Source organism: Notolepis coatsorum, assembly GCF_963971535.1.
Source record: "Notolepis coatsorum genome assembly, chromosome: 18".
Taxonomy (NCBI): Eukaryota; Metazoa; Chordata; class Actinopteri; order Aulopiformes; family Paralepididae; genus Notolepis; species Notolepis coatsorum.
Window position 1 is genome coordinate 62,394,637 of NC_140182.1, and position 13,174 is coordinate 62,407,810.

The window sequence follows — 13,174 nt, forward strand, 5'->3', positions numbered from 1 at the left end:
CAAGTGTGTGCTGTGATGAAAATTGTGTTTGTTTCAGACCTTCCCCAGCACACAATGATCCTTGACGTCAAAACAAGGTGGAATTCTCTCTTTCTTATGGTAGAAAGATTCATGGAGCAATACCCAGCAATCCAAGCTGCAACCATGGACCCACGACTCAGGAAACAGATGGAAAAGGACAAACTGGGCCGGCTGAAAGATCAGGATTTCCAGAAGGCTGAGGAGTTTGTACAACTCATGCGTGTGATGTATACATCCACCCTGTGCGTCTCCAGTGAACAAACTCCCACCTGTGGCCAAATCCTCCCGATCCTCAGGAAACTTGAAGCCCATTTCACAGTGCAGGAGGAAGACACCCTGTTTGTGTCAAGCATTAAAGAGAAGATTTGGGGGGATCTGTCTGGACGTTACAAGGACAAGACAATCAAGGCCTTCCTACTCGAGGCGACATCGATGGACCCCAGGTTCAAAGGAAAGATGGATATTGATGCCACCTGGGGCCGGTTGAGGGAGGCAGCTGTAGCAGAGGAGGAGGGCCACACAGAGGAGCAGGGCCACACAGACCAGCAGAAACAGGAGTCAGAAGAAGGAGAGGAGGAGACAGCCACCCCACTCTACAAACCAAGGAATGCCTTGGAGGAGCTGTTTGCTGATGAAGACATGGAGCTCAGGACCACCATGCAGCAGAACACCTTGTCTGTCAGTGAGCGAGTTGATCACGAACTCCAACTCTACAAAGGTCTGCCTTCCATCCCCATGTCAGAAGCCCCTGCTATGTGGTGGTGGGAAAAGAGAGGTACTCTGCCCCTGCTGACACAGCTTGCAACCACCTACCTCTGTGTCCAAGCCTCCTCCACCCCCAGTGAGAGGGTCTTTTCTACAGCCGGGGACACTATAAGTCAGGAGAGATCCCGACTCCTGCCGGAGAAGGCAGATATGTTGATCTTTCTGCATAAGAACTGTTAGGATCATTTTCTAGGTTCTTTAATCTTGTTTGTTTGAACTTCTGTTAGCCTTTTGCATTTGTTGTTTATTATAAAAAGTCTATAATTCAGAGTCAGACACATTTAAAACATTGTTGCTGCTGTTGCTGAAGAAATTATATTCATTTATTATATTTATTTATAAAGTTATATAAAAGAACATTGCTGCTGCTGTTGCTGAAGAAATTATATTTATTTATAATACTTATTTATAAAGTATTAAGTTGTATAAATAATAAAGCAATGTCGATTCTGTTCTTAATTAATTGTCTTTTTTTCTTGCAAAAAAAAATATCAAAAAGAACCGATAAGAGTATCGATAAAGTACCGAACCGTTAACTAACGATACCCATCCCTACTGGTACCGCCTGGAGACAATGGGTTCCCTCCGGGGGTGTAAGGCCTGGAGGGTAGAGGAATGTTCGGGTACTCCGTCTGATTCAATGAGGAATAAAGAGACTCCAGGTACAGGAGTCGGTCCTTGTAAACTCCCTTGATCAGCAGCAAAGTAATAATTGTAATCCAAATGCTAGATAGCATTGATGACAGCTAGCCAGCCTCCGTCCACGAGGCCGGCCCGAGTTGTAATCCTCACGAGGTTGAATCCCAAACGATAGTGGAAATCAACGATGCTCTTCTCCGGGTACCACGTTCCAAATCAATATAATCCAACCAGTAATGGTTCTGCAATCGCCGACGCCGATTCTCCTGTGTACATGTCCAACGGTTCTCCGCCTAGGACTCCTCGGGTGTGGGCGACGTATTTAGGCCACACACCCTGGCTAAGTACACTAGCTAAAGACACGACGAACCGCTGGGTAATGCTACACACGAACGAACTGTGGCCGCACGATATACAATAATGAACGACTATTTACTTCACATTAGATTAGGTCGAACTCGACGTTACTTCACTAAACTCTGACACTTTTACTACTCTACTCGCACGTGGTTCTCCATGCTCTGTTAGACGCAAGGTTGCTCACTTCACTGCACGTTGACTCGTGGTGAAGGTGGGTAAGGTACTGAACGTTCTCACGGTGTGCGCACCTTGCGCTGTATTTATACTTAAGTGAATATCTAGTCCCAAACCGCAGTCTTTGTCTGGTATCAATACGCTGACTCCGGGCATGTTCTGACATGCCTGAACTTGTCTTTGAACCTGCCGTTGGGGGCTTGCGCGCTGGCGCCTGGGGGCGCTGTCCAATAGGAGAGCGAATATTACTCTGGTTTGAACGCAGGTAAAGGGATATTCCGTGTATATATATAAATAATATACAAAGTATATCAAACGATAAAGGTAGATTCTCAGTTTAATCTGGCCCTTCACAACAGCGTCTTTGGCAGAATGAGCATGGCGGGGAAAGATGTCCTACGGCGTTTTTGGCGACCATAGTGTTAATTTGTTTTAATTTTTAATTTTTTTGCCTCCAAAATCTTGCGCCTCCATTCCAATGAAACGAAAGTAAGCGGCGCCTTCCCGCCTCCATTCCAATGAAACGAAAGTAAGCGGCGCCTCAACTCCACCTCTCTACAACAAGCATGTGGAGATTATCTGTGTTGAAAACAACAAGGACATGTGCAGCAGACATGTCGACGAAGAAGCGAAGCAATGCCGTTTGTTATTTTTTATACAATATTTTTTTATTGGGTTTTACAGTACACATTTCAGGTTTTCATTGTCGACAATTATTCTTAATTCCTTTTCTCCACAAGTTTATACAAGTATACCCACATACCCCCTCCCCTTTTCTCTCTTAGCATCTTTGAGTCTGTTTTTACTGTTGTCATATAGAAATAATACGTACATTCATTGGTACCTCCAGTAAAATAGCTCGTACATAAATAAAAATTGAAGATATTTTTTTAATAAAAGTAAAGATAAAAATAAAAATTAATAAATGACATCTTTATAACACCTTCAATGACGTGCCTCCGCTCTTCCCCGGGGTCTGGGTCACGACTGACCGCGGGAGAGAGCGGGGGGACTCATCCTATAGCAGCCCTCCTATATCTTCCCTTCTCAGATAGTCATTAAATGGTTTCCATATATCCTCGTAAACCTCTATATTGTTCCTGAGGATATATGTTATTCTCTCCATAGACATGCATTGTGCCATGTTCTTAATCCAAGCACCGATTGTGGGTGCGTCTATTTTCTTCCAATTGAAAGCTATTGTTCTTTTTGCCTGCAGTATAGCAAAATCAATACATTTAAATTGTTTGGTTCTCAGGTTGAGATTTACTGGATATAGGTGTAGCAATATCATTTTGGAGTCTAATGGGATATTCACTGCCGTTTGTTATTTAAGACTATGTCGGACAGATTTGTGTTCATTGTGCTGCTTTTTTAAAGTGTCCCGACCCATATAAAAATATGTCTTAATAAAACGTGCTAAATTAAGTCGAATTCTGCCTTTGTCTCTATCAACTACATATAAATATTTATATAATTGTTTGCTTGATAGACGAAGGTTGCAACATAATTATGTAATGTCATGTCGTTGGCTGTGAGAGCAGCCCCACTGCACCCAGGCAGGGCAGCAGAGTGAAACCTTGTTGGCTGCGTCACAGTCACGAAAGGGGCTACTTAATTAATTAATCCAATCCACTTTATTTATAGAGCACATTTAAAAACAACAAAGTTTACCAAGTGCTGTACAAGTCCCACAACATAAGATTAAAAAATTTAAAATTTAATTAATAAAAAAAATATCTTTTTCGAAGCTTCGAATTAAAATCGAAGCTCGGCCCCGAAGCTTCGATTGCCAAAAAAAGCTTTGAAGGTCAGCCCTACAGACTAGCAACAGTAACTATGACCAACCACCTAACCACTGTTGTATGTCAGACTAGCAACAATGTATCCATCACCATCCACCTAACCACCATTGTATGACAGACTAGCGTTGTTGTTTAGGATTAACATCATCCATTTGTTATTTTACTGTCTAGAACCGCAATTTTCGCCTTTTTACGTTTAATTGTATATGTTATTTATTTCTATTGTCTGGCATTGTGATTCACCTCTTTGCGTTTGATTGTATATTTGTTATTTATTTCTATTGCCTGGTGTTGCAATTGGGCTGTACAAAAGAAGTCGTAACGCTCTAAAAACAGAAGCCGGGTGCAACACTTTTCCTCTAGACTGTCGCATGCGACCGCATACGCTCACTTCTCATTGGAAACAATTGAAAACAATATGCTGGCGCCCAGAAAAAAAATACTATGTGGACACAAGCCCAAGATCAAAGTAAAGATCAAAGTAAGCGCACTAAAGATATTGAGCGTCATTTTGTAATATGTCCAGTGTCACTGGTAAAATATCCGTTTACTGCAGAGCGTAGGGACGGGGAGACCCATGTTATTGACCAAACACTCATCAGTGATGGCTGTCGGAATGTAGAACACTTATTTTAACAAAGAAAATACCACTTACAGCACCTTTAACACATTGATTGCCGTTCACGTAGATCTACGTTTCTGTCGCCCGACGGTTGAGTGCCGGAAACGTAGATCTACGCTTCTGTCACGGTATTTCTTTTATTATCTATTGCCATTCATAATTCAGCGGGGCACCTTGTGCAAACTGTTCCGAGTGTGTCTGAGCTGGCAGACGGTATTATACCGCCTTCTAACGCCTTCGGCCAGTAATGCACCCCGTTAGAAACGGGTTGGTTTCTTTTCTCTACCGAGCTGCGGCATGGGGGCAGGTCCTAAACACTCCGGCAAAACACACACTTGTAGGGATGCTTTGGACTACTGACCCCGCCCGCCCGTTGAAGAGCAATGTCCAACAACGTCGGAGGCACGATCTCTGTGGATAACTGGAATGGGCGATGAGATTATTTTTTATTACTTCAGAGACCAGGTAAGGACACATATGAAAGCTTGCGTTGATCTGATATTTATTTCTACTGCGATTGAAGCTATCTGTGTTATGGCTGTTTGGCTGTTTGGGGGGGGGGGGGGGGGGGGGGTCTAAATCACATTGCATGCTTGCTTGCACAACAAAGGATAATAGCGATGATCTAGCGTTGATTTCAGGAAGATCCGATAATCAGGCGAAAAATGACAACATGTTTATTGAATTACACTATTATTGGCCTATCGATATTAGCGGCCGATATCGGCATCGGTTTAAAAAAAATTATAAAATTTATTTTTTTACATTTCTATAACCTTTATTTACCCAGGCAAGCAAGTAAGAACAAATTCTGATTTTATTTATTGTCAAAAGTATGCATAATGTTGTGTTAATTCCACAACAAGAGATATGTAATGTTAATTACCTGAAATTATTCTGCATATATCGGTATCGGTTGATATCGGCATCGGAAATTAAGAGTTGGACAATATCGGCATATCGGTAAAAAAGCCAATATCGAGCATCCCTAGTAAATACTATTTCCTGCTTCATGTTTATCACACCTTGTTTGGAGGCGCGTTGCCGTGTATGAATGTCCGTTCTATATGCCGCAAACTATCATTAATTTGATCTCCGAGACAGCCCCTTCTCAATCTAGCACCAATCCTCCTCACGCACTGAGAGAGAGAAGGTGTGTGTGTGTGTGTGTGTGTGTGTGTGTGTGTGTGTGTGTGTGTGTGTGTGTGTGTGTGTGTATGTCGCCACACTATGAGGCTATGCTAAATTACAGGTAATCTCTCAGTGTTGTGCGTGGGCTGAACGAATATCCGACCCTTTGCGCAAGTTATATTTTGGGAAGGGGTGAACTTGGAGTTTTAAATAAAATTCTGCACACAAAAAAAAGTTCTGCACGCGCATTCGTACCGTTGCATTTGTTCGGTACACAGCGCATACTGAACGGAAGGTCCAGTAATGAAATGGTTCAGTACGGATACGTGTACCATTACACCCCTAGTGTTCAACCTAATGTCATGTTTTCTTACCAGGAGCATTCGTGCCATGGACTGGTTACCCTGTGTTGATGTTGTGTGGAAGTGTGATTGATGTTGATACCATATCACATTGTAACTTGTACTAAAAAACGAAATGCCTTCAAATACTGTTAAACCGTCAAAACTAAGAAAGATATTGTGGCCATATGGCCCATCCCATCCCCCTTACATAGCTTGACTTTGGCCCAGTAAGTGAATACTTACGGCTTCAGTGTGGATGGGGTGTACAGCAAACAGCAGTGCCGCCACCAGGCTCGAGGTCTTGTCCAGAAACAGCCGACACACACGCAGAAAAAGCACACACACCACAGCGTGCAGCACCACATTGAACAGGTGGTAGGAGGCGGCACTCAGCTCACTGATGAGGTAGTTCAGCCGAAAGGTGAGCACAGTGAGGGGTCGATAGGATTTATGGCTGCGTTCCTGTGGAGTCATAAATATATATTGAGTTAAGGTGCAGAGTGATCCCTGCTGACTACTAGAAAAGACACTGAAGATGATTGGGAGATTAGGTGTTTGCTGTAGTCTGGACATGTTTTGCAGCAGGAAAAACAATGATAAAATGTACTTCATAGACCGTGTTTCCCATACATAGGCTCTACTTGGGCAGCCTGTTGGAAGCTAGCTAACCTAGCTTAAAACTCCAGGAGAGGTGTTTTTGGTCAGCAGCTAGGCTAGATCTGCTTCCATTAATTTGTGCTAAGTTAGGCTAGCTTGCAGCCTGATAGGTATCTATCTTCTTGTCCGACTCTGGAGAAGATGGTAAGCGTATTTCCTATACTGTTGGCGTGTTTCTTTAACTCATTCCCCGCCAACAACGAGTTTACTCTATGTGAGATTGCTGTTCATTGACTATAGATCAGCTTTCAACACCATAGTCCCCACCGCGTTATTTTTTTTCCTAGCCGCATTTCTGGCAGACGCTCTCTGATTGGCCACTGACTGACGCTCTCTGATTGGCCACTGACATGTTTGCCCAATCGCGTGACGAGCTGTGTCTTTGCCCATTTCCGCGTCGAACAGCCTGCAAACTACCTGCCGTTCTATTGCCATGCTCTAAGACAAACTCTAACCTTAACCAACTTCGAAAGAGTGCCTAAGGTTAACCGTCAAAAGAACTTGCCGTCACGCTCTAAGACAAACTCTAACCTTAACCAACTTCAAAAGAGTGCCTAAGCTTAACCAGTGTAGAAACAGGCGTCGGCCAATCAGAGAGCGTCTTGCCAGAAATGCGGCTAGGAAAAAAAATAACGCGTCCCCACCACCCTGAACGTCAGCAAAACAAAAGAGATGATTGTGGACTTTAGGAGGTCGGGGGTCAGGGACTACAGCCCCCTCAGCATCGACTGGGCACCGGTAGAGAGAGTGAACAGTTTTAAGTACCTCGGAGTCCACATATCCGAGGACTTGACATGGACCACACACATTGACAGTGTAGTCAAGAAGGCACGACAACGCCTCTACTTCCTTAGGCGACTAAGGAAGTTCAACGTGAGTCAGAAGATCCTTAAGAACTCATGCACAATAGAGAGCATCCTGACTGGCAATATCACCTCCTGGTTTGGGAATAGCACCGCACAAGACCGTAGCAGACTACAGAGAGTGGCCCGTTCAGCCTAACGCACAATTGGAGGTGGGCTTCCCACTCTCCAAGACATTTACAACAAGCATTGCAGGGGTAAGGCTAAGAGAATAATAAAAGACTCTAGCCACCCAAACAACTGCCTCTTTGAACTGCTGCGGTCAGGCAAGCGATACCGGAGTCTCATGGCAAGCACAGAGAGACTCAAAAGGAGCTTCTATCCCCTGGCCATCAGGATGTTCAACGACAATAACACTATCGCTGCTGGTGGGACAAAACCTCATAACTCCATTTAAATTTTATTTTATATATAAATCAACTCCGTAGATCATCTTCCATATGTGTGTGTGGGTTTTACAAAGTTTAAACAATGGGAAAGCATTAAACCGATCATCTGTCTAAACCTCCCAACTCTATTCGCCCTCAAATCTGTGTTTGTTTTTTTGAAAAGTTGGGTTTTTGGAGTTGAGGTTTTGTCCCGCCAGCAGCGCTATGTAATAGGGATGTCCCGATCCGATCACGTGATCGGGATCGGCGCCGATCACGTGCTTTTCAGAGGATCGGGATCGGATTTTTTTTTAAATAAAAATCGGCAGTCAAAAAAAGATTTTTTTTTAATTTTTTTTCAACAAACATGACCATGTTCACGTCTTAAACTCATACGGAGGCCTTAGTTTTGGTTTTAAATTACATATAATATATCATTAATGTATTTATTGTCACACAGAGCAGAATAATTGTCCACAACAAACGCATCCCCTTTAATTTACACCGTTGCAACAAACAACACGTTGCTCCCCGAAACACGGTTATCCACTGACTTGAGCAGCTGCTAGAGGTTTGTAACTAAGCATTTTAAAATAGAAAGTCAAGCCAGTCCAACAGCAATTGCAATGTTTGCAAGGAGGACATTTCGCGTGGAGGAAAAACTCATGAAGCAGCAGGAGGCGGAGTTTTCAGACTAACTTTTCAGATAACGGCAATTATTTGCTGTGTGACTGAGGATTATCGTCGGCGTTTCAGACCAGAATGGAGCTAATCATTACGTAAGTCGAACACTGAATGTATACTAATGTGCAAACATATATTGAAACTTTTAATATTTCTCATATGAAGCACAAATGAATGTAATAACAAGAGCCGCCGCGCTCGCGCCCCGGACTATAGGCAACAGAGGGGCTTCTTGCTCCGCCAGTTTCTGACACAAATGCGTAAAAATTTATTACTAATGTGAAAGATCGGATCGGGAACGATCGGAATCGGTAGATATTTAAAATCACATGATCGGGATCGGATCGGGAGCAAAAAAAGGCGATCGGGACATCCCTACTATGTAACAAACCATCAATTACACTCACAGCACACACTCGCTTTAAATAAACAACTCACTGTAGTAGACTACCAGCGCTCTGCAGGATGACCAAACGAGGCATAATGATTTTACTGCAACGAATGTTATAATAAAAGCTTTTCTATACATTTGTCTGATTGAAAACTTTATTAACAGATTGCAGAATGGGTACAATTCAGTACGGGCTCTCTGAGCAAAGGAATGAAGTGAGAGATATGAATGAGTAATGCTTGCTATGTTCGGGTAAATATGCTGATGTTATTGAACGTGTAACTATATAACGGTAATGCCACAAAACGAATGCCTTTGTTAATCATAAGTAACTTTGATGCAGTAGCGTGTGTGTGCAGGTCGCTTGACTGAAACTTTTTTCAAAGTTTGAACGTGTGGACCAGATTGACGCGACACAAATTGACGGATATTTATCGGCCACTGCCATCGGCACATTTGAGCTTATCGGCTGATAGGCCGATGGAAGTCAACAAGACACTTATCGGCCGATACCGATACCCGACCGATATATCGGTGCACCCCTAAGTGTAACTTAATGTTACACACGTTGCGCCATGCATGCTTAGCTTGCTAACGTTAAGATAGGAGATAGCAGTAGGGATGGATACTGTTCACATTTGAATCGATACTGTTACCTGTGAATCGCTACCGGTACCCAACGGTACTTTTTTCTGTACTTTAGTCTCTAAAATTTTTATCTACCTACCTCAGTTGTAAAAGAAAAAAATCAAAACTTAATATTTAATAAATAAATAATGTATTATTATTATTTACATCTTACTGATGTAAAGCACTTTGAACTGCAATCCCCTGTATGAAACATATATATATATATATATATATACACAGTCACACACATATCTTTAAATAAATGTTATGTTTATTTAAAAAAATATGTTCAACAAATTAACTAAAAGGTTAATTTTAGTACCTTACACCTATAGGTACACCTATATATTTAAATACAAAATAAATAAAGGTATTGTATTTTACAAAATAACAAGTATAAAACAAGGGTAAACAAACCACTCTAGCAGAAATTAACTATTCTGCTGATCAAAAAATAGTCAAATACACATCTATATATTTAAATAACAAATAAATGAAAGTATTTTACAACTGATTAAACAAACAAACAATCTAGCAGCAATGAACTACTCTGCTGCTGATTGAGTATTCTAGCAGTTATTTTCGCTCCACCCCCGCTTTGGAGAAGACCCGCTGTGTGGTGTGTTTGGTCTTACATAACAGCCTGTGGCTTGTTTACCGACGTCACATCCGCTATTCTTCTGTCTACTCTTAGCCTACGGAGCTAACGTTATGTCCGACGATTAGCTAACGTTAGCTTAACGATAAATAAGTTACAAATATGTGAAACTATATGGAAGGAGCAAGCCGACCGCTAAAAAGAAAACCCACACGGCAGCGCAAGCACATAATAAAATAAAGTTTCGAGAGGAGTGGAAGTTTGGAGATAGTAGCAGAGAGCAAGAGCAGAGGTGGAAAACTGAGCTACACTTTCTAACAACCTGCCCACTGTACCAAGATATCAGAGACATAACCTGCCCACTGTACCAAGATATCAGAGACAAGACAAGTATACTCCCCATGAATTGCAAACACCCAAAGAGAGTTTGAAAACATGTATTGTGCCGTTTGGAATGGCGATCAGGAATTGAAATAATCTTTTGAGAACATCTGATCTAAGGTAAGGAGTCTATGTTACCAGTCTTGGGGTAATCGGAGCTGTATTCACTGAGATAACAGCGTGTCCCTATATGTGCGTGATCTTGAGGAAACGAGAGAATAGATTTTTTAGCTAGCCTCTATAGCGTGCACATATACTATCGATAATCTAGCGTTTATTTGAAAACGATTCATAAATAGGCCGACAAATGACAACGTGTCTAGTGTATTCGAGAATATTCCAATAAATGCCGTTTATGACGAAATCTTTCAATTTTCCGAAAATTTTCGAGAGGACGATAGCTATTCGAAATGCTATAAAAAGGATATGAACCGATTAAAAAAACAATCCTTTTTCGACAATGTTGACTGCAAACAAGTCATTGATAAGCAACGGGCAGATTAGACACATAGCCATAATTTAAAACATAGATTAGGCGTTTTTAACGCTAACATTGAAGTGGATGATGACATTCAACGGGGTAAAAAGGTAAACAAGGTCGGCACTGATAGTGTTAACGTGCGGTTTCGTTTTGCGTAAACAGAATTTTTTTTTCCGTTCTCATAACCGAAAGTAGGCACCGTTGGATCTCACGTGAATCGATACTCGGTAGTGCCGACGTGTTTCGGTAGGTACCTTTTAAAAGTACCGAATTCGGTACCCATCCCTAGATAGCAGTGTAACTTAATGTTACACAGGTCGCGCTAAGCATGCTTTTTTCGAACGTTTCGTTCTCCACTATGATGAGCTCTGCTCTGCTTCAGCACGGACAGCTGCGCCTCTCAAGTACGTGAAGTACCCGTATGTGCATGTGTGAGTGACTAGAGTAGCGCAAGTGTGTAACTCAGCCCCGCTCCGGGCAGACGGAGAGAGACCGAGGGAGGAGAGATATAACAAGATAACAAGTTTAGTTTTTTGCGACGTTTAAATTCCTCGAAAAAAAGGAGTGAAATGTGAATTAAAGGGTTGAAATCAGTACTCGCATGGGTGCCCCCAAATATTTTTCTGTATTCGCACAGGCAAAATTCTGCCGCAATATGAGATGACCTCGTCGCACTGTACAGCCCTGTAATGGCTGGCGCCCATTGCTTAGCAAGTGGGTTATAGCTCCTCTTCCTATTCGGTTGTTAAGGGAAAACTCCAACATTTTGGGAAATTAGCTAGCTTATTTAACATCTTCCCTGGAGTTAGACAAGAAGATGCAGACCTTTTTTGTCTATCTGCATGAATTAGGCTTAGGGAACGCCCACACCGTTAGCGTAACTTCATCATCACTGCAAGTGGGTCAGACTTTTACCCTGAAGTTCCCTACAGTCTGACCTGTGTATTTACCATGTGGAGAAATAAAAAATAATTGAATTTGACATTTACGTTTTCTAAGCAAATATACTCGGAACTATTTTTTGCCTAACCACTCCTCTCTGGGCGCAGTGATTTCACGCAACGCAGTGCTACTTTCTAACGTGACGCCAGTGTTCGTTTACATTTTCATTTCATTCAAAGGATCCGAACCGATTGAAGTTTATGGATACCATGACTGTGGTAAGTTTTAAGGGGCTAGCGCTAGCGTTACACAATAAGAGTTATAATAATACCACGAGTGTGGATTCACTCGCCCAAACCCTGTAGCCGTGCATCGCAGTCAGGAAAGGGGCTAACTAGGTCGATAGTCGAGCAACGTTGTGACTGTCCTATTCATCAATCTCACAATATTCGCTAACGTTAGACAGATGGAATACAGCCTTCCATCTAAAAACATAAATTAAAACTTACCACAGTCATAAAATTCAATCGGTTCGGATCCTTTGAATGAAATGAAAATGTAAACAAACACTGGGGTCACGTTAGAAAGTAGCACTGAGGGGCGCCCTCATGGCGGGATCCCAGCTCCCGTCGTTATTTGTCGCATGTCTCCCCCACCTCTCCTCCCGTTCGCCCTCTCCTCTGTCGGTCCTGCGTGACCAATAAAGCTGTTAAAAAAAAAGAAAAAAAAAAGTAGCACTGCGTTGCGTGAAATCACTGCGCCCCCGAGAGGAGTGGTTCGGCAAAAAATAGTTCCGAGTATATTTCCTTAGAAAACGTAAATGTCGAATTCAATTATTTTTTATTTCTCCACGTAGTAAATACACAGGTCACAACATGTTTACAGGAACGATTTGGAGTGTATTTCGGGACTGTAGGGAACTTCAGGGTAAAAGTCTGACCCACTTCCATTGATGAAGCTAAGCTACGCTAACGGTGCGGGCGTTCCCTAAGCCTAATGCATGCAGATAGACAAAAAATGTATGTATCTTCTTGTCTAACTCCAGGGAAGATGTTAAATAAGCTAATTTCCCAAAATGTTGGAGTTTTCCTTTAAGTCTGACATATTCATGTCCGGGGCCAAATGCTCCACTTCAGACAGCTGGAGATACTAGGAGCACATACACCATTTCCCCCCCCAGATCTAATAAAACAACAAGGGACGCAGCACTGGGGCATGTTGAATAGACGAGAGTCTCAGCCAACGCAGGAAGCTTGGCCCCGGAAACTGTTTATTGGAAAGTCAATACGTCATGACTTAACAACCGAATAGTGACACCCAATAGTTAACTGAGAGGGATGGGGCAATGGGGATTTATTTTTTTTGCATAATATGGAAC

The 13,174-nt window shown here is 42.3% G+C and overlaps 1 protein-coding gene across 2 annotated transcripts in view; it reads right to left on the reverse strand.

The window, feature by feature from the left end:
* tmtc3 (transmembrane O-mannosyltransferase targeting cadherins 3) overlaps positions 1-13,174 on the reverse strand; it is a 241,361-nt gene that overhangs the window by 226,702 nt on the left and 1,485 nt on the right. For both annotated transcript variants that reach the window (XM_084334576.1, XM_084334577.1), the window contains exon 3: positions 6,105-6,323. In XM_084334576.1, the coding sequence (XP_084190702.1) occupies positions 6,105-6,323 (219 nt within the window). The remainder of the gene's footprint in view (positions 1-6,104; positions 6,324-13,174) is intronic.